Raw genomic sequence first — 27,073 nt, forward strand, 5'->3', positions numbered from 1 at the left:
AACTGTTTTGTCTAATTTTCCCAGAATTTGCAGATTTAAGGGGAATGCAACTCAAAGGATGAAATTCATACCCATAAAGCCTGAAGATGAGAGTAAGCCTCTAGTCCAGCCTATTTAATATATGCAGTTCTACAATACTATATCCACACTCGGAGCAGATTTACCCATCATTGCCTTTTTTTTTTTAATATTTAAAGAGAATTTTAAAAACACATAAAAGAAAAAGCTTTTAAAAATGTATATTATTGTCACATTCATCAACACTACAATCACCAACTCCAGGCTGGCCTGCAACACAGCCCACAGCTGCTGTTGGCCAGGAGTAGATAGGGGCCTCGTGCAGATCTCAGGTGGCCAGGGGGCTGGGATGCCTGTCCATCTGCCATCCACCCCACAACTCCCCGAGGCAGCAAACATGTGTCCCTTGAGTTTTAGACGTACCAAAGGTGTGTCTGCAGGAGTCACATGGATGCTGAAGATGGATGTGGTGGGGAGAGCGGGAGCCCTGCACGCACAACCTCCCTGCATAGATACCCGAGCACAGTCTGCAGTCAGCTCTGTAGGTGAAATAAATCTCAGCGTTTCGGTCCACTGTCCAGAAGCTACAAGTCCATCCCACAGGAGGTACCATTCACATCACCATTGCCACATGGCATCAGTAAAAAAGGACAAAAAATGAGGAATATTTGTCTTTTTGTGAGATGTCCTCAGAAGTTTTTAGGACAGAAGGATCTGTGATAGATACAGATGGACAAAGCAAGGTTCCAGTAAGAACCCCGTAACAACAAATTCAGTTTTAAAAAAGGTAAGGAGGTTTTTATAAAAAGGGAGGAGGTTGGGAGAAAATACGAATTCCAGGTTTGCTTGTTACCCTCCAAGTTTGTAACAGAGACCATTTGTGTCGGCAGGGATGACTGAATCCCTGTATCCACAGCATTTGACTCTGCTTCGATATATGCCTCCTACTAGAGACTAAAATGAAAGCTATATTTTAGAGCATTGGAAAAGTGAAACAAAGCCTGCAGCTTGTGTTTATAGCAATACTTCTACTTGTCTAGATGTATTTCACCAGCTCCATATTAATAAGAAAGGTGGTCGACATAAATACTGTGTCCCCAGGACTGTTCTGGATTTTTTGTTCCCCAGTCCTTCAACCATGAGGTGCATCTCTTTTGAAGGCTGCCAACAAAAATGCTACATGTAAAGAGTATAAGGTGAAAACACTATGGGCAGAAGATGGGCACACAAATTAAAAAGCAACCCCAAATATTTCCTCAACCCAAACCCTCCATAATTGTATCAAGTCTCATGTGTACTGACTTCAGCATCTGCTTCAATTAAATTACAAGAACAGACCAATCTGCATTGCTTTTTAGAGTGCTTCAAAAAGCAGAATTGTTGAAAAAAAATTTAAAAATAATAATGAAAAGAAAGCTTTTTTCTGGTTTTGAACACATTAAATGAGAGCAACCAAATTTGCTGGAGGTTTGGCTCCAAGTTTTTGAAGACAAGATCAAGGAGAGAAAGGGTTAAGTCCTGAAAAATAAAAGAGCAGCAGAGCAAATCTGACTACATGTTTGAAAGGGCCTATAAAATGTTACAAGCAAAACAGGAAAGCTTGTGTTAATAATGCATAAACCAAAGGAGGGGGGGGGAAAGCTACCCATTTAATGGAATAATGCTTTTATCCCCGCAGTTAAAACGAAATAAACCATGACTATTAATCTGGTACGGCCATGTAAAAGCGCAGTTTTTAAACATTTTCTAAGAGGGGACAGCTCAGTGAGCGCTCCGGCGAGCGGGGCCTTCGCAGGGCCGCGCTCGGCGCTGAACACCAGGCTGGGCTCGGCGGAGGCCATTACCCGCCCGTCGCCATGGCGACGCTAACAGAGCGCCCGGCTTCAAAGACAAAGCTGTAATTTCAGACGCGCAGCAGCCAGAGGGAGCGGGGAGAGCTCCCTGCCACCTCACCAGCCATTACACAAATGCCCTGCACCGTGCCGAGGCGGCCTGAACGCCGCCCGCCCGCCCGCCCGGCCCGGCCCGGCCCGGCCCGGCCCGGCCCAAGGACGCGCGACCCGAGCTTGCCACACCGACACGCTTTCGGGTTTACTCTGTCATTCCAACCACCACAACAACAAAAGTCGTTTTCACTCTTTCATCCTACGTGAAAAGAGTAGGTTTACTTGTAAGATCATCAGTTCTGGGGAGAAACCCCTCAGCGGGAAGGAAAAAGCTCACTTAAGTTTTGCCACGGTGTGGACAATGGCAATAAAAAGTAATGGTAGTGCAGAAATACAGATATTAACTCAGCTTACACACTGCTGTCTCATCAATGTGCTCTTATTAAACGTGAGAAAAATGTCCACTTGGAAATCAGTTTGTAAAGCTGGCCTTGTAGCCTAGCAATAGTTCAGCGTGCTGCCTGGGAAGCCAGGGATCCAAGCTCAGATGCACTTTTTAAAATCTGCTCTGTCGAGTCTCCGGGAGGAAATGCAGCTCTTCCTTCCCAAGGTGCCATGTTCCCCACTGCATCACAGCCATGGGCCAACAACAAGATACAAGTGACATACTCCCTTTTGGTTTACTGAAGTTGGGTTACCTTGCAAACCCCTTGGAGACAGAACAGATGGAGAAAAGCCAGATCCTTAAAGAACCCAAAACTTGGAAGTATATTTTTTAATGTTAACACATACAGAGAGGTGTGTATAATCAAAATGGTATTACAAGCATAACTTGGTTATTGCCTAGTCCAAAGGAAATCTAACCCTGTTCTGCAGAAATAGGGACACTTTGCTTCCTTCACAGTACAAAAATACTGTGAGGTTTTGTATCCTTACCAGAAAGGCAGCTTCCCACCTGGGAGAGCCCAGAAGCGTCCAGAGACACTTCTAACACTAAACGCAAAGCCAGCAGCACAGAGCACCCTGGTTAGCCAGCACACACAGCACAGCAGCCATGCACACGCTTCAGCCTAGGATGTCAAGCCCTGAGCTGACGGGTGAGCAGCAGCACACAACACCACACCCTGTCCCTGATCCACATTGTCCCAGTCCAAGGCACAGCGGGGGCCAGCACTTGCTGCTGGGTTTTGCCACTCTGTAAGGCTTGGAGGCCCCTCTTGCTCACAAGCTTGAGCTGGATCCTGCATGTGACCCTGGACCAATAACACCAGACTGGACTTGGAGAAGCATAAGCTGCCTGATCTGCACTTGTTTAATCATGAATCTCTGAGTACTGCGAATACAAAATCCAGCTTTTGACAAACCTGAGCCCACGTTATTCAAAATAAGCACACAGAAACTGAGAGTATGCGAAAAATTCAAATATACATAGACGGGTATACAGAACGTTTAAGATTGCGGGGAAAAGTAATAATTTAAAAAAGAAAAAATAAAGGAGGAGGTTGAGGTTTGGGGTTTTTTTTGTTGTTGTTTGTTTTGTTTTTTGTTTTTTTTGGTTTACATTCTCTTTTAAATAAGTATAAAAAAAAACCCTCTTTGCACCATAGCTGATCACATATTTTGTTTCCAAGTTTCATCTTTAATGGATGTGGGTGGTGGAGAAAAAATGTGTCAGACAAAGTCCTTTAATTACTTCTAAACTCTGGAGTTTCACTGCATGCTGTAAGTGAAGATAGCCCCTTAGTCGGCCTGGCTAGCTGACTACTGCCCTCTGACCACATCTCCATGGAAATGGAGGTCAAGCGATCAAAATTCACACAGGAGGGAAAGTTTGTTTTTCTAGCAAAAATAAGGTAATTTACATGATACACTTCAGTCTGACCTATATTACTGTGAACATGGCATTAAAAAGCAAGCACTAGAAATCACTGGTTCTAACCAGCAAAGATTAAAGAGCTAAAGTGTAAGTATATGCAAGTACATGCATGGGTGAATTTCTCATAATTTCATAGGATTTGATATGTAACCTCTGGTTCTTTGCAGAGGAGAAAAACAACTCTGTAGGTAGGCCAAATGCCCCCTCTCACACTGGGCTGTGGTCTCAGCACTGCAATGACCCGCTGGCCAGAAGCAGCCCAAAGCTTCCAGAGCCAAAAAACAATCCCTGTATTTTGTCATACCTCAGAATAGGAATAAAAATGCTGTTACTGTAATTTCCAGTGGGGCAAAATGTCTAGAAAGCCATGCGAGAAGAATCAGCAGTCATTCAAAAACATTGATGTGTATATGCAGTCTTTGTAAATCTTTAAAGGTACAAGGAGAAAAAAGGAAAGTAAAGAAGGCTGAGAGAAAATGGATTATGAGACAATCCAAATGACGCTATATTACTTTTTTTTTTAAAGCCAGCCCCCCCCCAAACAACAGCAATAAAACCCACAGATTTTAAGATTTTACAGCCTTGTTTCAATAAATTCTGAAGAGCTGTGCTGAAAATTGCACTGAATTTTTACTTTTTTTCCCACATGTAGGCATGATAATGACACAACAAAGATGATGGGAAAAAAAGGTTTCTATGAAGCTTTCATTAAGTCATACCATTAAAATATTGACATGAACCGTAAGTTAAAATAAGGAAAAGAAATAATCTGGAGTTTTTCTTCCATCTCCACTCTCCTGTGGAGTATCATATGAAAAACTGCTAAGGCTTTCAGTTTCAAGTCTAAACCTATAAGATAACAGTTTGCATTAAGTTTTATCCCATGCCATAATTAATTAGTTCACTACAGTCAATCTCTGTACTTAATCCATACACCACTTTATCTACCTATTTAATCTTATTTCGATTGCAACAATTGAGTTTAAAAATCTCATATCACTTTCTTTATTTCCATACTTTTCAAAAGTAAGAACCTGCTATTGAGTAATTTTCAGTTTAAGAAACAAAAATAGTAACATTTTAGATCTCTTTCATTATCTTTTGTGCAAAATGCATTGGGAAATATCATCAGCTATGATACTGTAAATATATATGTGATGCCTTTTTCTATGGCATGAAACAAGCTTTGTCCTCTACACTAAGTCCACTTCTGTATATTCAGCAAACCTTACTAAAGCTTACTGATGCATAATATATTACTACATGCAAACATAAATACAAATGCTCATGTGTGCTTAACTCTATATTACTTCCCAGAAAGATAACTTCAATGGGAAGGTGGAAGATAAACCACTAAGTGAATCTCCACCTTGAAGGGAAAAATCAGAAAAAACACCAAACCCAACACCACATATTGAGACAAATTCAGGCAATTTAACTATAATGTAAAACAAATTATCCAGGATGGCGTATTTCCCTATCCTAATGCAATTATTCAAATGTCCCTCAAAATTCAGGTCCTAAGTCTTATTTTAACACAGTAAATCTCACAATAAGGTTAAGATGATTAAAAGTTTCATCTGCAATTGTATGCATAGAAGGAAAGAGATCAAAAGCCTAAAGACTGGGAACTGAAAGTAGCCCTTTCCTGGCATTATCAGCTTTTCTATCTTAATTTCAACACTCTATGATGCTTCATCTCCAAAATTACACTGTGAATTCAAATGGGACCATTTTTACAAAGTCTTGTGTTTGGAATTGAGTGGGAAATGGCACAGAATAATCTGCATGATCTTAAAGAAAACTGATGCAGCAGGTTAAAATGTAAATGTCTTCCGAAGACAAATGCAGATGCCCCCTCTGTTTGTGTGTGTGTATCTCCATATATATGTATTTTTAAAGGCAATGTGATAATGGAAACTTATCTACATGAGACACACTTCAAAAGCACTTCTCACATACAGCACAATATAGCCCAGATTCTGTAAAAAGTCACCACGTATCACTGTCTTCAAGAGAAGATTCATAGTGAATCTGAGATGTATGGCTCCAGCAAAGAAAGGACAGTTTTGGAGGTTTAAGTGGTACAAGACATTAGGTTTAAAGAAAACACATTAAAGGAACGTTTAAAAACCTGTTTGAAACTTCAAAAAACCCCAACAAGCAACCAACAACAAAAGAACACTACTGAAACATGTGAATGGCCTCACAGCACAGGACTGAATTTATCATTATTCGAACACAGTTTTATGAAACAAACAGTATGTTACAAACACTTGCCATTTGCACTGTGATGGCACCTAGAATCCCCAGCAATTATGGACACACCATAAACAATCAGACAAAGCACTGTGAAACCTGGCCTAATCTTAACACTATTGACCGTGACTGCACAAACATCTGCTCACACAGAAACAGCAGCTGACCAGGACCACTCAGGAGTCAGCGTCACATCAAAGACTGGCAACTTTTTTTTTTAAACATGAAAGCTGCAACAATAGCACCCGAAACCAACATGTTCCCAGCAAACAGGAATGGAAGGAGGAAGAAAAAGAAAAGGCATCTACTGCTAGGCTTCAGATGTTGCTGGTCAGAGTGAGTTACTGTGTTTAGCCAAGGTTATGAAGCTGAGGTCATACTTCACAACGGTTGGACAAGCAAAGGAGGCACTTGAAAAAAAATCCAATCTTACAGGAAGACCTGTGGTAAAAATAAAGAAGAAACATTTACAGTGTCTCAGGTACTTCCTGAAATGGCATTCAAGTGAGTAATACTCCTTTGTCTTACTTTCTTCGTTGTAATCCCCATGTTCACACAGGCATGAACAAAGACATGCACCAGTGAATACATTAAGCTTTGGAATTTATAGTATGCTATCAACTCAAAATTTACAAACAAGCAAGCAGATAAGATATGTGTACTTTTATAAACTATACATGTATGTACACACATTATGTAAAATGTTCAAACAGTAAAAATTGATCCCTGAATAAAAAAAATCCCTACCACTTTAGAGAGAGATTCTCAAATGCAGAACCTAAAGGCACTGACTTGGAAATTTAGGCAGATTAAAAGGACAGCCAGTGCAGTTACTGACCCTGCAGCAGGTACATCTGAGCCATGCATGCAGAGGCACACGTGCTACTACAGTTTACAGCCTTGCATATTAAAGTAACCTTGGGAGCTTTCAGCATGCCTCTCATTTCAAGCTGCAAGATTTGGTGGTTCAGGGGCTACCACAAGTGCAGTTCAGTCTGCCTAAGAGAACATCAGCCTCTGTGGAAGGGATCAACATGAGGCAGGGGGTGGTAAGGAAATAAACCACCCAAATTAAATCTAGTTTCTTTATTTTCTGAATCAACACCAACTCTATTCTAGTATTTGGAGGTACATGATGCAACTTTTCATGGCTTAAAAAAACACTGGAGGAAAAAAGCTACTAATACTTTACTATTCCACTTAGAACAACATTGGCCTATTTAACTACAAGTTTTTGCAGCCTAAACCACTACTGGGATCTATAATCCCTTAGCAGGTTTCCCACATAAATTTCACGTAGAGGTCAGACTAAATATTTCTTTTTGCATTTGTAAATTTTCTTGGATCATAAATTAGCCATTTTGTTATTACAGGGATGTTGTAAACATTGTAAATGTAAAGTATTTTGGATCTGGAAAAGGTGATGAATAGTCAAGTATCTTTTTTACAATACTTAGGGAAATTACTTTTTATACTTCAATAAAAACCTAAAACTGTTCATTTAAATAAATATGATCAATCTGTCAGGCAAAACCAAGTAATTCTGTAAAGCACAAAACACAAATTAATAACAACAGGTTCTTCTCTTCACACTACAAATATTATGAATACCTAATTCAAGCATTTGAAATTTTGGTTTCAATGTTTCAGCTTAACCCAACACGGACAACACATGCCCAGAACTGCTCTGCACTACTTTAATTGCACATTTTCCCCAAAATGGGACTTAATGTACAAGTTGACTCTAGGACAATGAATCACTTTGACCACCCTAGGTGAATTCCTGGTTTAACTGAAGTCAAATGTGAAATATGGGCTAGGACGTGGGCACACAAAGTTCCCTCCTCTGATAACTTCACCAATGTCAGTGGTGCTGCAGTGGCTCACACTGGTTTGGACCCATTATTCTGACTGACACAAATGGGAAGCCACATACAGGATCTGGATGCAGCAGCTACAGAACATGTTTTGCACCTCAGAAACACACAGAAATACATATATTTGATATCTCCATACATGTGTGTTGTGTGAAAAAGGTTCTAGCTACACGTTTCTTACAAAGAATGTTAAGGGGGGTGAAAAAAAACCCCAAACCCAACCAACCTAGCAACTGCACTTGATCCAGAATTAAAATAACTTGGAAAAAATAGCAATTCTTCCAACTCTGCATGTAATGGCTAAGAAAAACCTTTGAGATAGCTTAGTCACTTCTTTGCAACTTGAAGCTTTTTTCCTTTTATTCCAGGCTTAAACAAAGTTCAGTGGGGCATCAAACTGCCTCAGTTTTAAATTACAGTTTGTACTTTAAAATAGAATGCATGCACCACATGTTCCTGAAGCTAGAGGGTGGGAGTGTTATTCACTGAAAATTGAAGGCTTGTTGAGTCAATAATCTTCTTTCACAGAGTAACAATTTTCAGCTAAAATTTCTTGACCCAAACAAAGGAAAACAAGATCATTCAGTTATTTTACAATGTTGCAGAAAAGAGAAAGGAAAAGTGGGAAAGAGGCACACCAGTTTTATCCTACTTGATGTAAAAACAGTGGAGAATTTAATTCACAAGTATTACATACTCGCATTTCTTTCTTATTCACGGTTTACCATACTCCCAAACAGATATTTTCAGGCAGAGACCCGAGAAGCTTCAGGACAGATTTGCTATCATGTACTACACACATCTATCAGCTGGCAACAGCATTTGCCTCCCAAGAATTAAAAATAATCAATATTAGGATAATAGGATAAATAAAAAATAATAGGATTTTTTTCTCTTCTTTCTCAAATCACAACCAATATTCTGTATTTTTAAAATAATATTTAAATTTAGATCAAACTTCGTATTTGCTTACTTGCAAAGAATTCAACAAGGATGACAAAAAAAAAGAGGGTCACTGCTCTATGTTCTCCTTAATACTGGTTTGTCCTTACAAGAAGAGCTATAGTGGTAATTAATATTTACATGATGGTAGTGCCCACAAGCCTGATCATGATTAGGGCTTACTGGACTAAGCTGTGTATAAATGTCACCAGAGTCCCTCGTCCCAGTAGTTTAATCTCTGAGAAAAGAAGAGTTATCTCCTGCTCTCAATCACAGTTGCTCAAGTAATGCTAGGAGGTGTTCTCCTGGTCTATTAAGACTTTACCCATTAAAAGCACTTGTTCAGGGTGTGCTGTTGTTTGAGATGACTTTCCAAGCTATTTCATATTCTAGAAGTGGGACAGAGAATCTGGATTCCCAAACCCTCCAATATATTTTCCTCATAGCCTACACCTACTGAGATCCATCTGAAGTGATTCTGTTCCATGAGTCAAGTGTATCTAGTTTTGGATTTAGTTCACTATAAATTCCCAGCAGAGGTCCTCTGAAATCTAATTTAGTACCTGCCTTCTACTACAAGAAAGGTGTGTCAACTAGAGGAAAAACTGTCCGGCACTCTTAACATCTTTCAGAGGCTCATTAAAATGAGGTAGAACAGAACTGTGAAGCAGTTAATAAAATTAGGAAGGGATTGCTGATGTGCTGTTTTCCACGGTACCAAGCATAATGAAACAAGACAACTGACATCTTAAAAAAGTTTATCTGTCCAAGCATTTTGGGCTCTGAAGCTCATACAACTATAGACGTGTAGAATCACAATCAACTTTGTCAGGTCACAGCACTGCAGAAGATTCAAGTGGCATTCTACCTCTACTGCTGGCTACTATTTTGTTTTGCATAGGAATTGTTCTGCCTCAATGAAAAGATCCAGTGAATAACTGATGTCACAGAATGAATCCATAAACTGAATTCTGAACGACCTAGCAGAGTAGTGATTTCCTCAATTCCAGATACAATCTTCCCCTTTCAACACTGCATGACCTCCAGAAAGCACAAAATAAACCGAAGTTATAAAACTAAAACAAAATTTCCCCACAATTTACATGGATGCAAGTGGGGACCACCACAACCTCACCTTGTCCACAGCCTCCATCCATGCACGCTCATGCTTCTGCACTTGCGCTCATGGGCTTGCATTAAAGAGCTTAGGGGTGGGAACTGGCAGAAAACTCGCCTTACAAAAAGAAGTGGACTGTCTTCTGTTATGTCTGTGGCTCTGTGACTGCTACAGGGCCCGACTGTGAACTCTGGAATCTGCTCTGCCACCATGTCTCAGCTGACAGGATGGTGGCATCTTAAACCCTTCCAGCAAGATCATACAGTCATTTAGGATATGGCTAAAATCAAAACTGCTGTGGTCCCCACTGTCTGTCCCCTTTCCCATCGCAGCTACTGATTCCCATCTCCTCTTCCAAGGTGTCACTGATGCCCATGCAGTTACTCAAGTGATTCAGTCAAAAACTAACCCAGATATAGATAGATTATTTTTCATCTGGTTCAGTTCCCCAAGTCAAATCTACTGGTCAGTCCCAGGAGCAACAGTGGAGGAGACGGGATGGCACAGACAGCATGTGGGGGGGCACACAGCAGGACTGCAACTGCCCTGGCTTAAAACAGCTTGAGATGCCACAAAGTCTTTACCTATAGGTTGAAAGAAAAAAGCCTTAGCAGAAACCTGTCTTTCAAAAGCTTGGCAACCTTGGGCCATTTGACCTCACAGCTCAAACAAGCACACCTGACACTAGGCAAAAAAAGGCCTTATCAAAACAAAGTAACAGCAAAAACACCTATTAGCACCTATTTGAAATTACATTAATATTTACGCTAAATTTTAAAAAAACTAAATTAATTCATGTTTTCTGCTCCTCATTCCATCATCACAATCCAATATGAACATTTATAAATGCACTTATTAAAGACAAAATAAAGGATTAGTCCTCATACACACACAGAGCCTACTGCTGACACAAACTCCTTTACTGCAACAACAAATCTGTAGATATATCATTTGGAAGCTTTTTCCTGTAAGTCTGCTCCAGCTTTCTCACAATAGAAAAAATGTGTATTTTGCTATTATCTCTTAAGTCATGATAAATACGTTCTGTAGTAGTTGTTCTCCAGACAATTTCATTCAGGCCTCTTCCCCTTTATTCCTCCACTCTAATAGGGAACAGTTTCTGTTTATGACTTCCTTTACTTCACAGAGTACCTAACTCCCATGTTTTCTCAAAGGCTTGAGATTTCCTTCTAATTGTGACCCCAACAAAAGTGCTTGGAGCACTATTCTGTGCAACTTTTCATTTGGGCTCTCGGTGACTCCACATGGTCAGAGACCCACAGGTCAAACCCTCCAGATATCAGAGCAGTTAGGAGAAGGAAAGCAAGCATTGTATAGAATCTGACAAGCCATTAGAAGTAGCTAATAAAGCCATATTTTGTTTGTAGCCATTTGTTACCAACCCACATTACAAATTTGTCTGCTTTGAACTTTATGGGAACATTCATGCCAGGACTTTTATATACAATGTGTGAAGGAAACGGAACAACTATTGAGCTGTTTAGCTGTGCTTACTGTGACACAAACCTGCTGAAAAAACTCCCCCAAAGGGTGACACAAACCAGCATTCAGTGCTGCAGAAAGTGGCCAGCTCCTCTTCGAATCCATCAAAGGGAAATTCTTTTTTTAAAGCCACATCAGAGAAAACCATTCACCATTTAGTATTACATCTCTTTTGTTGTTTTTCGACACTTGTATAAGCTTGCTATATAGCTGCTGTGATTTTACACAATGCCCTTAAGAAATAAAAAGATAACGGGCAAATTGTATAAATACCAGAATACCATGAAACAAGACATAACTAAATTTTATTAAAAGCCAAACACCACTGCTATAATTTCAAGCTTCACTGTACAGAGACAACTTACTGACTACAACCCTGAAGAACCACATTACCCTAAAAACAAGCTTAAGAAGCCATATTGAGTATACCAAAACAAAGCTAACTAGAAATACTGAACAAGGAATAGTGATCAAGGGTTTTCATAAGCAGTCTAAAACAGAATACAGAACTCTCCTGCTTCAGGGAAAAACCACCATGTTCAAATCATTACCCCAAATAGACTTACATTAAAGCTTTTAATGTATGGATCATCAAAAAAACCCTTGTTGCTATATACAAAGAATTGAAGTTTTTTTTAAATTTGAAAAACAAAACAAACAAAAACCCCACATCAACACCAAAACACAGAATTACAGTATCCTCCATTCCCCTCCACATGAAAACAGCAGTGTTTTTTGAGTATATAAAGTACTCTGAGGTTATGCATCAAAGCTTTTCAGTAATTAGGTGTCTCAGTAACAACATTCAGGACCAACTCAGAGTTTAAGCTCAGTGGCCAAAATGGTTAACATTCACTGTTAATACAACCAGCATACTCATACCTAGAATAATTATGAGCTACTAAATATATCAAACACTCAGGGACACAGATAATACCCAATACTCTGCTTAAATATCATGATGCTGGAGATAGGACAGAGCATGGATTAAAAGTAGGACAATTGTTTTAGAAAAAACACAGGCAAATTAGCAGAACATTAGTTGATAAATAACTTTACTTCTCTCTACCCTAATAAACACTGTTCATGAAAACCTGAGTGATAAAAAGTCCTTTTTAGTATCCCTGCTTTTTAAACTAGGTAGTTGTGGCCAAAACAGTTCAATGTCCACAGGAGCTACTATTTTTAAGGTAACTGCCTTATTTTTTGAGAACTGTTCAGACAAATTAGTCTGTTTAAAAAAGGGCTCCTGAAAAACTATCAAATTAATACTAGGTTCAAAGCAAATGGATATGTTTTCTCATACCAGTTTCCACAGCTTTTCCTGAGACTTGCATGTCTCAAATGTCATGTAAAGAATTTGTAGCACGTATACTCTCCTAGGTGCCAAAGATGTAACTTTAAAAAGCTATGAAGATGTTTATTGCCCTGTTTTTAAGGATTTACAGTTGTGCCATGTGGCAGAGGTAATATATACAACATACTACCAGATTTCACAAATACATGTGATATCCTGATACAGTAAGCTTTTCAGAGATCCCTCTGCCAACTGCAAATGAATACATACCCAGTGAACTGCAGGAAATATCCTACATGTTTCTGATACATTATTCCAAGCCAGAGGTCACATAGTTTATAAAGTTTTCATCATTTAAGCTGAACATATTCTAGTTGGTTTAAATTCATGCCGGTTTATACCAACAAACAAAAAAATCCCCAAACCACAAGGAGCACACAGAGACAAGGTTAAGTACTTTGTCCATTATAAGATGTTCAAAAATGCAAGCAGTTGCAATGTCTTCACAATGTATTTTTATTTGTGCTGTTTCCCCCACAGCAGAATGTGTAGAGCTCAGAAAAGCTGATAAATATTAGTCCAAAATAATTTCCTAACCAAAAATTAACCTAGCTTAAGTATTCCTGTCATTCCTGCTTCTACACTGGTGTAGTAATAGACAGTAGCAGAATTTAACATGTCAAATTCGTTACTGATGATCAGGGTTTGGAACAGACAACTCTTGGTAACAGTATTCTAAACCATAATTTACTGAAAACATTTGAAAAAGGACACAGAACAATGCCTCCTCCTCACCTCTGGCACAAGTATGGAATTCCTAAAGTTAAAAAATCAATTAATTTCCTCTATGCAAATACACATGTGCAGAAGCACAGAACATGCATGTGCATAAATAGTGCTGTTCTGAACCAGAACAAGCCTATGTTAATTCCACTCATATACAAGCTATCTGTTCCCATATTTTTAAAATCAATTTTTCATCAACCTTATTTAGTATTTCTTCTTTCACTACTTCTTATCTGCTCATCCCAGATGCAATGAACTGGTATGTAAAGTGCTTTCAATTTTAAAATACTGAAACAAACATTATTTCTTACTGGTAAGCTCGATGGTCTTTCTTGCTGGATTAGATTCAAGTCTTCATGGTTAGGCTTTCCTGGGGCCATAGGGGGTTGAGATCTGGTTCCATAGCCTTCCTGAGACATGTCCTGTAACAACAATTGTAGAAGAATTATTAACCTGACTCAGTAATTATAATTAAATCTGCATCACAGAAGGGTGAAAATACCATAGCTTAGTGCTGATGGTCTTTTTGATCTGAAGTTTTTACTAGTTAAACCTTTCTGATACAAGTATCAAGCCGACACAGGTACCAACCACTATGACATGCTGTTTGTAAAGAAAACCAGGGAGCTGAGATGCATGCCAATAACCAGCAGGGAATCATACCACTGGAACATAAGAAAACACAGTAAACCAAACCTCTTAAATAAACAACTCCATTTTACTGTAAAAGAGTAAGTAGCAAGCACAAACATTCATCCTACTCTTAAGACATATCCTCGAGCATTTTGATAAAGTACTGAGCCAGGTGGAAGACTGGACTTCAAAATAGGATTACAATCACGCTGTGTAATCAGACTCCTGTAACAACCCTGGATTTACCATCAGTACAACTGGCGCAAATTTCAAACCCTGGCCATCAGGGCATAGCACACAGCACAGTCGCTGCATCTGCTGGAGGCACATTGTGTCTGAAGGGTTAGAGGGCACATCTATTTGATCAAGAGTAGATCCAAAGCTTGTATCAGTAACCTGAAGATTTTCATCCCAACACAAGCCCAAGTAGTCGTAGTTAATGGCCCAACACAACACCCACCATGCACGGGTGGGGGAGCAATGAAACAAGCTCCTGTCCTGCACCCCATCCCCCACCCCCCAGCACAAGCTCATTTCACTCACAGAAGTACTTGCCCATTGCATAGCCTTAAATTCAGGCTTCATTTTAGCTTCTATAGCAGCTTCTAAACCAGCTTCTTTAGGGAAAACAACAGAAAGCTCAATACTGACTTCAGCATGTAGAACTGGCAGGGAAAGTTGAAGAACCAGTTCCTGCTAGAAAAGATATCTCACCATTTTCTTTGTTTTTAAATGACTTAACTCTCCTCTCCCCTTCCCTAGTTTACTACCAGTGCAGTTGGCTTCAGCCACCCTCAGGCCTTCAATTTTGTGGCATACCTGAAGCAGGCAGGAGCTGCAAGGCACAGAAGGACAGGGCAAGCTGCCCTCTGCCCCACCCCACCATCACCTTGTCTGTGCAGGCTGCTCAGGCAGCCCAGTGCCCACAGCCACAGCTGCGGCTCATGCATAGACTCCAGAAGGCAGCTGGCTGGCAGAGCAGGAAAGCTTTCTGTCTCCGGTTTTAGCCCAGCTTCTGACAGAGAGAAATTTGTTAACAACTGTACCATTTCCATTCAGCCCCTTCCACCCATTTGGACTCTCATAGATTATTTTAAGAGATGCAGAAAATTCAATGGGGCTAATTAAACAAACCCCAGCAAACCTGATACGATATAAACCCAGCAATAAATGACCCTATCCCTAAGCCTGTGCCAAGTAAAATCAAGAAACACTTAAAAGGCCAGCACTTCAATGTGGTTACCAGCAGAGGGTAACAATTAGGCTTAAGGGTGACAAAGGCTGATGGCTGAATGATTATTATCCCCTGTGACCCCCCGCACTCCCTCCCGCCCAGATTTCCACTTGTCACACAGCTCTCCTGCTGCGCACACCAGCAGGTTCCTGTGGATTAACAGTGAGGTTTAAAATCAACAAATGGCACAAGGCCTCCATTCAGCAGCCTTCACCCCAGTACAAAGGAGCAGAAAGGTGCAGGACAGCTTCACAATAGGCAAACAAATGAGCAAACCTCTGCTTTCCTTTTTATTTAAAAACGCACACACACACACACACCACGCTCACGCACACTGGGGCTGTCACTACACAGGCATTCGCAATAAACCCAGCAACCCCAGATTTCAACTTCCAATTCAGCATTCAACGCTGCTCTTCCTAATTCTTAAAAAATGACACCAAATACAAACCACTTGTCAAAACGACAACAGCAACAACCACAAAGTTATACCAAGAGTGGTGAAAAAGGATAAATGGAATATTCCGTTTAGGAGATGTCATTGTAGAAACACAATTGTTCCTTTTTCCAAATAGACACTACAGGATTTTACTGGGAAGCAAAACATGTTTTACATTTTGAAAATCAAGATTCATTGCTTCCTTACAAAGTACTAAGCATGGGTTTTCCCACATGTTTTCAAGATTTTAACCTTGCTTCCTACTGAAACTTCCAGGGAGATCAGAGCAGAAGAGAGAAGAGACAGTATGCTTTCTTGTGAGAAATACTGCAGGTTGAGTGGAATTTACTTTTACCTGGGTATTTGAAGACTTTGTATGAAATGTCTTTCCACACACTGAAGAGCACATTAAAAAACCCCAGACACAACACTCTTTGTCTTTTTTAATGCACCATTTTCATAGAGCTTTCCATTCTGTCTGAGGAAAAATCAAATCCATTTATTCAGTTCTAGGTGAGGTTTGGAAACACACAGACACTTGTATTTGTTAATGATGCAGGCATCTGTGCACTCCAAATGGGACTGAGATTACAAACTCTTTCTTACATTCTCTGTAAAGCTATGTAGATACTTGGATCATTAGAAACTTGGAAAGCGGCTCTTGAGAAGTAAAGGATCAGTTGGCTCTCAGTAAGCTGCAGGCATGGGAATCTCCCAGATGAAATATGCATGGGACTGTGTGTATAATTTTATCTGTTTATACACATGTATTGCCCAATAAAAACAGTCCATTTATATCCTAAACATAATGATTAAATAATAGCATATTTCACTAAGAGGTTGGCTTCATAACCAAAGTAGTGCTTAGTATCATTTTCACTGAAAAACAGAAGAGAGAAAATCCCTACTGCCTTTCTTCAGTTCTGCATTTGGAAACTTTGTTAACATACAGCATATTACAGAATAGTTGCAACAGATTTTGAGAGATAAATAAGAAATAAGGACAGAAGTATTAGAGCAAATTGTCTGTCACAGAGGAAATGCATGGAATTGGCAATTCTCACAGCTTTGAAAGGTCATTTTTCTTCCTAGCATCTAGCAATGGATTTATCGGGGACTGAACAGAGGGAACATAAGGGGAAGAGGAACATGTTACCACGTGTTGTGCTACCGTCATGGCTGAGGAATTCCCCATTGATACTGGGGCTCAGTCTTCTCCTGGGATTCCTGACTTTTTTTTTTTTTTGATTCCCAGTACTTCATCCATCACTGACATCAGCTTTCAAAACAAAGCTTATGATTTTTTATGAATCACAGAAAATCCTTCCTCCCATAGATGAGCATGTGTGTAAGACAGAAACCCAGGCTTTTATAAACAGAAGGCTACAAGTTTCCACTCAGAACTTCCCAACTTGGCACAAGCCCAATCATATCATAGCTGTTACAGCACTAACTGTCAACAAAGTTGTAAAATAACTAAAGTCAGGGTTTCCCCATCAGATTTTAGAAAAGCACAAGGACAAATAATCAGCAAGTCATAAACATACTCAAAATAGCAGAGGTTTGGACTTTTTTAGACTTTTAAAAACACATTAATGATTAAAATAGGTAGCCAAAAATAAAGAGGACTAGACAGAGCCAAAAGCCTATATATTGCATAATTTGTTCAGAAATTGATCCCTAAATAACTATTATATTTGTAAAGCAATAATAACAACAACAACCAATTGCTTATCATCCACAGAGCTTGGACTAGTTATTCATCTCCTATTTACGTACACTTTCAGCTTTTTCTGCAAATTGAGGTATATGGAGCTCAAGATGTGTATAGTCTAAGGAGTAAGGGAGGAAATGGGATATTTTCATCCCTCTTGTTCTCTGTTACTGTATTCATCTTATAGACTTTCAAAGTCTCCCATTCTGGTGTGGGATTTCACTACCACAGAGGTTTAAAGTGACAAGTGAGCCTACATACTGGCCTGCAATAAAGTCAAAGGCTCCTTGTTCCTGCCTCCCACAATTCTTGCAGCTGGACACACATCCTTTAGTTTGTATTAGTGGTCTTTATTAGACCACTCTGTTAGATGGTGCAACTTAAAACCTGCCAGGTAAGTAACCCCTTCCCCGTCAGCTTTATCGTGGCTTACTGAGTAGAACTGGCCTTGGGAAAGGTTGGGTGAGCAAGAAAGGAAGGAAACTTCCCTTCTCTGGCAGCAGCCAGCCATGAGCCTGGCTCCACACTTGCAGGAGTCAATTACACTGCAACCACTTTGGATCAGGCCACTGGCAGACAGCTTTTTCCTTTTTTCATGTGCAATGGTAATTAGTGTCATGCTTTCATTCTCTAGCGGGATGTAGCCCAAGACAAGCAAGCCTGTCCACATGGATGTGTTCTATGCAAATCTGAATTAATACGGCACCAAAGATGATTGAAACCATGTAGATGAAATGCACATTTGCTTTAAGTTTTGCCGAAGAAGATTAGATCTAATTATTAAATAGTTTATATTATTTTTTTAATGGAAAATGAAAGCATAGTGAAAATATTAATGTTTGAGGGAAAGCCACATTTAAAGGAGGGCTGGGTGAGAAATGTCATTCAGGCTTCATTCACTTCTACTGCAGTGAGTTTCAGAGGGATAACATGACCACCCAGGAAGATAAGTATCACGATGGTTAAACAGAAAGAAGATAATTTATTGAAAATAATATGCTAGAATTCAATCTGAAAAAAACTCATTAAAAACTATTTTAGCCAATGTTCTTGATTCAGTGGGTTAATCTTAAGAAGACTTCAAGTGCAAGAGCAGCAAATTCTATAGCAATATGACAACAGCAAAACTGAAAACAAAAATTAATTTTTTAATTTTTTTAAATTTTTTTTGCCTCAAATCACTTGAGACTGGAAATCAGAACCCAGTAGAGCAGCCAAGAGAAGTGGACAGCCCTACAATACAAGAGTATTTTGCTCATCTCTGAAGGAATACTACTGAATAGAAAGCAGACAAGTGATATATTAGGGGGCTATGCTAGAAGGATATGCCTTATTACCACTCAACCAAGCATCTGTTCATTCTGTGTAGATAAATATGTATCAACACATCTACTCTATTTCCACCTTCTGCACTAACAGACTACAATAAAGAAAAGATTACTTACCATAATGGTGACATATCCCTAAACAGCCAACTACTATCCCAACCCTAATACCTCACATGTCACCTCCCAAGCTGTATATTCTCTGGTGGCACAAAACTGACAACAAAGGCCAGCCAACCTGTTAGAGGAATATTGCAGGTAAGGCTGCACTCAGAAAAAATGTTATATCCAAGGACACAAGCAACACTAAGTCTCATGCAAGCAGCCCTATGGGGAATGCTCCTAAGGACAAAAGAGTGGAGACGTTTGCTTGAATCCTTGATCTGCAGAAGTCCTGCAGGATGTGGATGGACTATTGCAGAAGTTCTTATGTCAAGAAGAAATACATACATATATATCTTGAATTTTATTAATCAGAACTGGGGAGGGAAAAAATGAAACAGAAGCCCGTAAAGCCTTGAAGAACATTGGTATTTTGCAGCTGGAGAGCACTGTGCACAAACCAGCAAGCAAGTCTCTTGCTGCATAGGAGGAACGGGTGACTGGAGGAAAAACACAATGTTTCATCGGTCCCAGCACCTATTACACCAACAAAAAAGAAGAGCGTGCTACCCACCAGAGGTGGATTACCAATGCAGTCTGGTAATCCTCTTAAACACGCAAGTCTGTGTTTACGTGATGAACTGAATAAACCCTGTTCACAACCAGAATATGTAAATCATTTCAAGCCAACCCTCTGCCACCACCACAGAAACCTGAATGGAGACAGGGAACACAGGGGTCCTGAAGAACCAGGCAGAACCAGCAGGCTGGCATCTCCCTCAGCACGCTGACACTATCTTGCTGACTGCTGCTTCAGTGGGACCAGTGAGCAGCAACTGCTGCTCTTTCAGGTCCTTATCATTTGCCCACAGTCAAGCCAGGGCAGGAACATGCCCTCAGAAACAAACACGAATCTCTGCCTCACCAAGTTAACTTTGGTCTTCAACATCTTTACAAGTACTAACGGGAATCAACAACTGCAGAAAATTGACAAAGCAGAACAGCCCCTTCCTTTTCAAAGAGGAGAAATTAATCCAGAAATCATAACTAATCTGTAAGAGAAAAATTCTACCAGGTACATGGAGATATTTGTAAAACCTGCCAGTTTGCATGTCTCAAGGGCAGACCAGTCATTGTCTATAAGACAGCTCATCATCGTCTTCAATATTACTAATACTGTCCCTTCCAAGATATTTGCAGTTTCTTTCTGAAACTTACTATTTCCTAGATGTCCTTTGTTAAGCTGATTAAAAAAAAAAACTTACAACGGTAACATAATTTTCTCCCTTCGTGATCCCAGTTATCAATAAATAACATCTAAGTCAAGTCATAAGACACTGCAGAGGGAAGAAAAAAATATGCTATACAGCAGTTGATGCAACAGATACTTAACTTAGGTAAACAAATGTATTATTAAGGGTCAGTTCATCACAATTCTCCGAAAGTTATTAGAAAGTCAGACTATCTAACTATTAAAGGCTTTCTGCTGCAGAATACACTGAAAACATTTTAAGCACAGACAGGGTCAAAAAAACCTCCCCACATCTTACAGGAAATTTTTTTGTTTAGACAACACAGCTTCTAGTCACATACTAGGTAACTTGAGCCAGCTAACAAGACAGAAGGGTCTCTCTTCCTAAACGCTCTAGTCCATTTTCACATGTGTCTTGCTATATGGCCTCCAGGAGCCACATTAAGCAAGTGATGCAGGAAGAGCTCCAAGATGAAATCATTCTCAGAAACCCTTATCTTGCTTTTTCTCTTTCACCACTATTGCATTCCATGGATCACAGAGCATATCAATAGTGGATTTAATCAGAAACAAGACATTTCTTCTCGTTTTCCTCTCTCATACTTGTAACATGCCACAAGAAAAATAGGCCAGTTTGATGTTTGTATTAAAATGTGACTGTTGCACACTGCACAACTTGATAAGCAGCTGTCAGCTCTTCATTTACAGGCAAAAAAGGTAGGATTTTGTTCTACACATCTAAAGTTCCAGTGTAAATAAAGAGATGAGAGAGAGTCCAAAGAAGTAATCTGAGAAATATAACTTGGAAATGAGGGGTAAAACGATCATTTTATTTCCATGCATTTCCCCATGTTTACAGAGCTTTTTGGAATTTTCCTAAAAAACCCACAAGGCTTGACAGTCTAACCACGCTTTCATTTTCTACACCCCCTCCTTCCCCTCCCTGCCATTTTTTCACTGACAAAGTTATATTTAAAACAAAACAGAACAAAAAAGTTTTTTTAAAAAAGAGGCCTGGATAGTTTTGCATGTCCTATTCTTTATATTCACTTGGGACAGACTACTATGTTAATGTGATGACTTACAGATTTTGTGCCATCCAGCATCCTGCCCTGCCACACTAGTCCTTCCTAAAACTCCAGGAGGAATGCATCACTTCAGCAGACCCGAGACGTGAAGCTGGGCTGAGAAACAGCTCTGCACCCCAAAGAAACAGCTAAACCCGGCAGAAGGTGGGAGAGGGGCAGGATTTAAAACCTGCCATTTCTTTCAACTCGGCTGCTGCAGAATCAGAGAGCTTGGGGGGCTCTGTGCCCCAGAGGGCAGCAGCCTGGCCCAGACTGCCTGCTGCCGCCGAGGAAGCTCTCCCAAGCATAGAGCTCGCTGGCAGAAATGAGGTCAGAGCACTGCCCGCAGCTTACAGCAGAGCTGAAAGCCTGAAGCCAGCTTACAGAATAAAGAGAAAAGCTGCACCGAGAGCAGCTGCTACCTCTAGGCTAATCGAGCTAGGTACCCGAGGATGAGACTTCCTCACTTCAGACTGGGAAACATTACTTCAGTGTTTTCTTGGGGGCTAGTCTGTGTCTGCACTTTGAGGTAGATGCCAGGGCTTCATCTAAAGGCTATGAAAACCTGTAAATCGGTGAGGAAGGGCTGCAAAACATCACTGAGGTGACTTTAAAAAAAACAAAACCAGCATAGAGACGTTTGTTTCCTAGCCCCTGTCCTCATATATAAAGCTACATTGTATTACAGACAATTTATATCACAGTCCAGTAACACCGGCTAACTTACTTTCTAATACTCTACAACAGAGAGCCCTTAAATAATAACTGAAGAGAGATTTACCTATTATTTTATTAACAGTACAATCATAGGAGAAGGAACTGAAGCCTAGATACAAAAAAGCCTGTAATAAACTTGGTAAAGAAGTTATTCTCAACTGGTCTCTACCGTTTTGGTTAACTTTGTTTTTCAGTATGTGAAAGCGTTAGTGTGTTACATTTGGGGCTGGCTACTGGAAGTAGAAAATTAGCTGCATTACCATCCTCCCTTTCTCTGCAGTCTGTGAAGACACAGAGTATCTGTGCAAAAATCTTTAAATCCAGCCCACCACACCGAACAGTATCTTAGTCCAAGGAGTGGGAAAAGAACATTAATTTCCAAAAGGAAGCACCCACATGTAGAACCAATTTAATGGACTGCACAATACAACGGTTTAAATCAACAGCACTAAACTATTTCTCTATTTTTTTTGAGATAGAAAAATCTTCACCACCATCATCACCACTACAATTTCTCAAAAGAAAATATTCCCAGCTGGGCTAGTGCTAGGAGTGGAAGGAGGAGGGTGTAAGACGGTGGTGGACAAATGAAAGAAGTGGTAAAAATTTAAAACTCTGAGACCAGACCACTGACTACTCTTTAACACAGCAATGAAAAAACAGTTATGTTCATTAAAAGTTGGTAAAGGATTACTAGGTAATAAAGCAACAATAATCCTCTATTTTTTGTGAGGGAGGAGAACAACATTCATGAGTTCTGTGGGCAGAGACACAAATCCCAGACTGGTTATAGCTGGTTATTTAGCTTTCTACCTGAAAACATGCATGTGGAAGAGAGCTTCTTGGCAGTCAGGGATAAACATGAGGAAGACAAAGAGACAAAGAGAGAGGCTTATGTTCTTCCAGAGCTTGATTTATTGAGGGACAGCTCACCAAGACCAACAGTTGTTCCCCTAAATTCCGCAACATAAACACCAAGTAGTTTTGTCAACATGTAAAGGTAAACTTGTTTTTTGAAGTGGTATCTTATTTATTTTGATTTGCCATTTCAGTCTTTGTTGTACATATCTCATTGCAACAACTAAAACACCCTGTAACAATTCAGCTGCATGCTCCAAAATCCATTCGAAATCCTACTACAATAGGAAAAGGTGTCAGCAAAAGGAAAATACTGGAAAGGATAATGAATGCATGATAATGAAATATATGCTGGTCAATATTCAGATAATACATTGTCTCAACAACAAAATTCCAATGCAAAATACAGAAAATAAAACTAAATATATGTATACTGAACAGCTTCAATTATTAAAGAAAATGCATGCAGCCAAAAAAAAATGCAGAGTTAGATTTTATGCCAGGAATATTAATAAACTTATTTTCCCTACCTCTGAGGAAAATAATGTGTGTTAATTTAAAGCCCGTAAGAGAATACTGCTATATAGCAACTGGACATGAGGTGCAATTTACAAGACCACTGAAATTTGGAATATATAGTGCTCATACAGAACTAAAAAACCAAACCAACCAACCAACCTACCAAAACAAACAGTAAGAAAAACCCCCAACCACTTAGATTTATTAGTAGTTCTCACACTTTATAACATGATCACTTAATTCAGAATGCTATTCCTATTTGCATTTTAGAATTTTTCTTAGAACAGCATTTGTGCCTTTATATTCTAAAATATTTGCCTAGATAATTTTTGTCACTGAACAGCCATCAGATTAGTGGATCATAAAATAAATGACAATTACAAGATCGGGTATCTTTTGATAAACTCACTGTTCTGTTTAACTTACTCCTAAATTTCAAAGGTATGGATAAAATTACTCCTGGGATATTAATTTAGCTCTCAGAATAACATTGAAAGAAAACCCTCCTTGAGCAGTAAGGAGAGTGGTAAGGGGAGCAACAATAGTTACGATCACTAATCTCCTACAACAAAATAGTTTTTATCAGCCTGCAATCTAGTAGTTTTACTATCAAGTTAATTAATTGACTCCTATGCTAATATCTAAATGCCAAGCAATTAATGGCACTGAACTATAAATGGCTTTTCTTTGCTCTTGTAGAGTTATTTTATAAAGCAAATGCAATTCTGTCACTTCACTGATTTAATGCAGGCTTTGTGAGGTTAATATTCCACGGCAATTGCAAAATAAAGAACTGCTTTAATTAACCTTCTGTGATTTAAATACTGGGAGAAATCAGAACTCAGAAACTTTAAATAATACCACCATCATAACAACAACAATACTTTGTGGATCAAAGCCAAACCATTGATTTGAGAACTTTAAGAAATACATTTGGACACGTGTTTCTTACTGCGTTTCTAAACTAATTTAAAAAATCTTTCTTTAACCATAGCATACTACATCCATGATAGATTTTACATAGTTTTTGTAGTTGAGCTCAAAATGTTTCCTTTTAGGATTATTTACTTGTAAATACTGAAGTTTTTAGTTTGAACAAATGATTCAGCACCCCTACTTTTTGCACTGGAATGCTTTGTGAAGATTTTTGTTATGGACATAGGACACTGCTCACTGAATCTACAAACTGACTGCAAGTAAGTAACTGAACACTAAAACTTAAAGCAGCTAAACAGGACTTCCCTTTTCCTAGGAGATTAAGTTTTCTCTCTCTTTCCAATTTAGCTGAAAGGAAGCTTTTATTGCCAGAGATTCTTTATGATATTGTATGCTAACTTCATTTTAGTACATGGAAAAATCAAGACTCAGGCCTTTCAGCATTGCATATTTTTCAAGCACAAAAGCTGCAATGTGTCTGCCAGGCCCAGAATGATACAAAGACACAGGAGTAAAAATTAAAAACCAGCAGGATACAGGTGGTCAGGAACATTCCTGCCAAACAGGTTTGCAACGTGCGCTGACCTATCTCCTCTGACTATCCAGCCAGGTATCATCAAACCCCCATCAGCAGCAGATGCCTAAAGAGGTGCACTTGCTGGTTTCTCAGGAAAAGAAAGCTGACCTTCAGAATTCCTCCTTCAAATGGAAAAGTCTGCTTTCAGCAGAAAACCATTAAGAGATGAAGACAGTAAAAGAACATATATACTGAGAAAATGTTTAACTACAATGAGGGAACTTGAAACTGAAGGTGCTGTTCAGTTGTTGAGACAACTCAGAGGCAAACAAATTCTTTCACTGACAGTCCTTCAGAAGATTATAAAACAGAAGTATAAACAAACTTGCTACATTTTATACATGAACAGTAGTACCACTTTGCAAGATTAAGTACTTCTCCTTTCCCAGTAGTATCACTTAACAAATTCAAGTTACTACAAAGACAGCTATGTGTAAGGGGTAGTTATACATGCTAACTTTAACAGCTTCAGGCCTAACAGACTGGAGTTGGATTTTTATTTGCATAAATTGATCACAATGTCTGTAAACACTCTCTTTAAAATAACAGGGCCAAGAAAGTCTTCTCTAAATCTGAATGCAGATTTTTGGGTTTGGTCAACAAGCCCTTAGCAAAAACAAGCCTGTGCTGCTGTGACTGCTGCTCTGTGCTATGCCCTCAATTTTGGGTTTGTGCTCAGGTGTGAGTTTACAGACAATTATACTTTCTTCTTCTGCCTGACTCTATTCCTTCTAGCTACTTGGCTCTGGAAGATTATTCTCCAAGTCTGACAAGGTAGTACCTATTATAAACTTATAAATACAGAGAGAAATCACTGAGTAAAAAAAGAGAGAGGTTTGACACATTTCCTGGAATGATATAAGCAATGATGAGCAAACAGAGCAGTCCCCAAACGGACAATAAGCAGCCATTCCCACTACTGAGAGAAGATGTAGCACAGGAGTCAGTTTCACTGAACTCCTGAGCTGAGCTAAGTAACCTCCACCAGATAAATAGCCTTATGCTTAACACTTATTTGCTATCATAGCAGCATCATGATTATGAAATAAGTCTTCATAAAAGCGTTATCTAACTGGCAAATATTTCAGTCAGTTAAGTACTCATTGAACATGCAAGGGTTCAAACCTCTCTTGTCCTTCCTGAAATATCACGTGCTTAATAAAGACTCAAAAAGGATAAATCAGTTTTATGCACAAGTTCAATACAGTTCCTAAGTATTTCAACAGTTCTTAAATCACTTCAGTGCTCAGCAGATGCTGGTCACTGGTGGCTTGACTAGAAGCTAGGATTTAACTCGTGGTGTGTGAGTTTGGAAGCCATTTGCTGAAAGCCTGCTCCCCTTCCCTGCTCCCCAAGGCCAGTCAAACTTACCTAGAGATGCAAGAAGCCAATATTGCACTATGTCTTTTGGTAGCTATCTGACCTTTCTGAAGCACGTTGACAACAGAAGGTTCAGTGTACCAAAACTGATGCCTTCATAGAAAATAGCACTAGTGGTGCTCCTTGTCCCTAATTTCAGCGCCTCCCTCCTCTGCCAGAAGGAAGGCTGAAAAAGCTGGCAAAGTATATATATAATGTATCTGCATAAGTTCTTAGTGTCATGAGGGTGGGATTAAATATTTTACAGGAATTACTTCTCCCTTGTACCTCTTCACTCTGGAAAGAATATAATTGCTCCTAAGCTAGAAACAAGTCCAGCATTTCAGAATGGAGTGAGCGTACACTGAGCACCAGGCATCTCTGTTGCTGCAATGATGAAAGCCAAGAAGGATTTATGATACATAACAAGCAGTGGTGTTAGCCATTGCTGCTGACAGCAGGCAACTATCTCTCCTGAACATTAAATTTGATTATGAGTTCCCATATAACTGTAATAGCCAACTTCCACAAAGAATACTCTCCTATATGCCTGGCAGCAAATGTCAGATTAACATACAAGCTTGTTCTTCCCCAGATTTCCTGTGGTTCATAACCCAACAAATATTAAGTGCAACCACTCATCTAGTGGTAGAATGATTACAGACACAAAAGTTTAAAAAAGACAGAAGGACAAATGATTTTTATTACAACTTTTAAGACATGCACAGCTATATGGTAGTCCTTAAAACAAACTTAAAGTCTGGAGGATTTGAGACTAAA

The 27,073-nt window shown here is 39.4% G+C and overlaps 1 protein-coding gene across 5 annotated transcripts in view; it reads right to left on the bottom strand.

Moving 5' to 3' along the window:
* Positions 1-27,073, bottom strand: part of ARID1B (AT-rich interaction domain 1B) — a 324,234-nt gene that overhangs the window by 211,436 nt on the left and 85,725 nt on the right. For all 5 annotated transcript variants that reach the window (XM_088161695.1, XM_088161694.1, XM_088161696.1 and 2 more), the window contains exon 4: positions 13,873-13,983. In XM_088161695.1, coding sequence (XP_088017821.1) covers positions 13,873-13,983 — 111 coding nt within the window. The remainder of the gene's footprint in view (positions 1-13,872; positions 13,984-27,073) is intronic.

This window comes from Sturnus vulgaris, chromosome 3 (genome assembly GCF_052056855.1).
Source record: "Sturnus vulgaris isolate bStuVul1 chromosome 3, bStuVul1.hap1, whole genome shotgun sequence".
Classification (NCBI taxonomy): Eukaryota; Metazoa; Chordata; class Aves; order Passeriformes; family Sturnidae; genus Sturnus; species Sturnus vulgaris.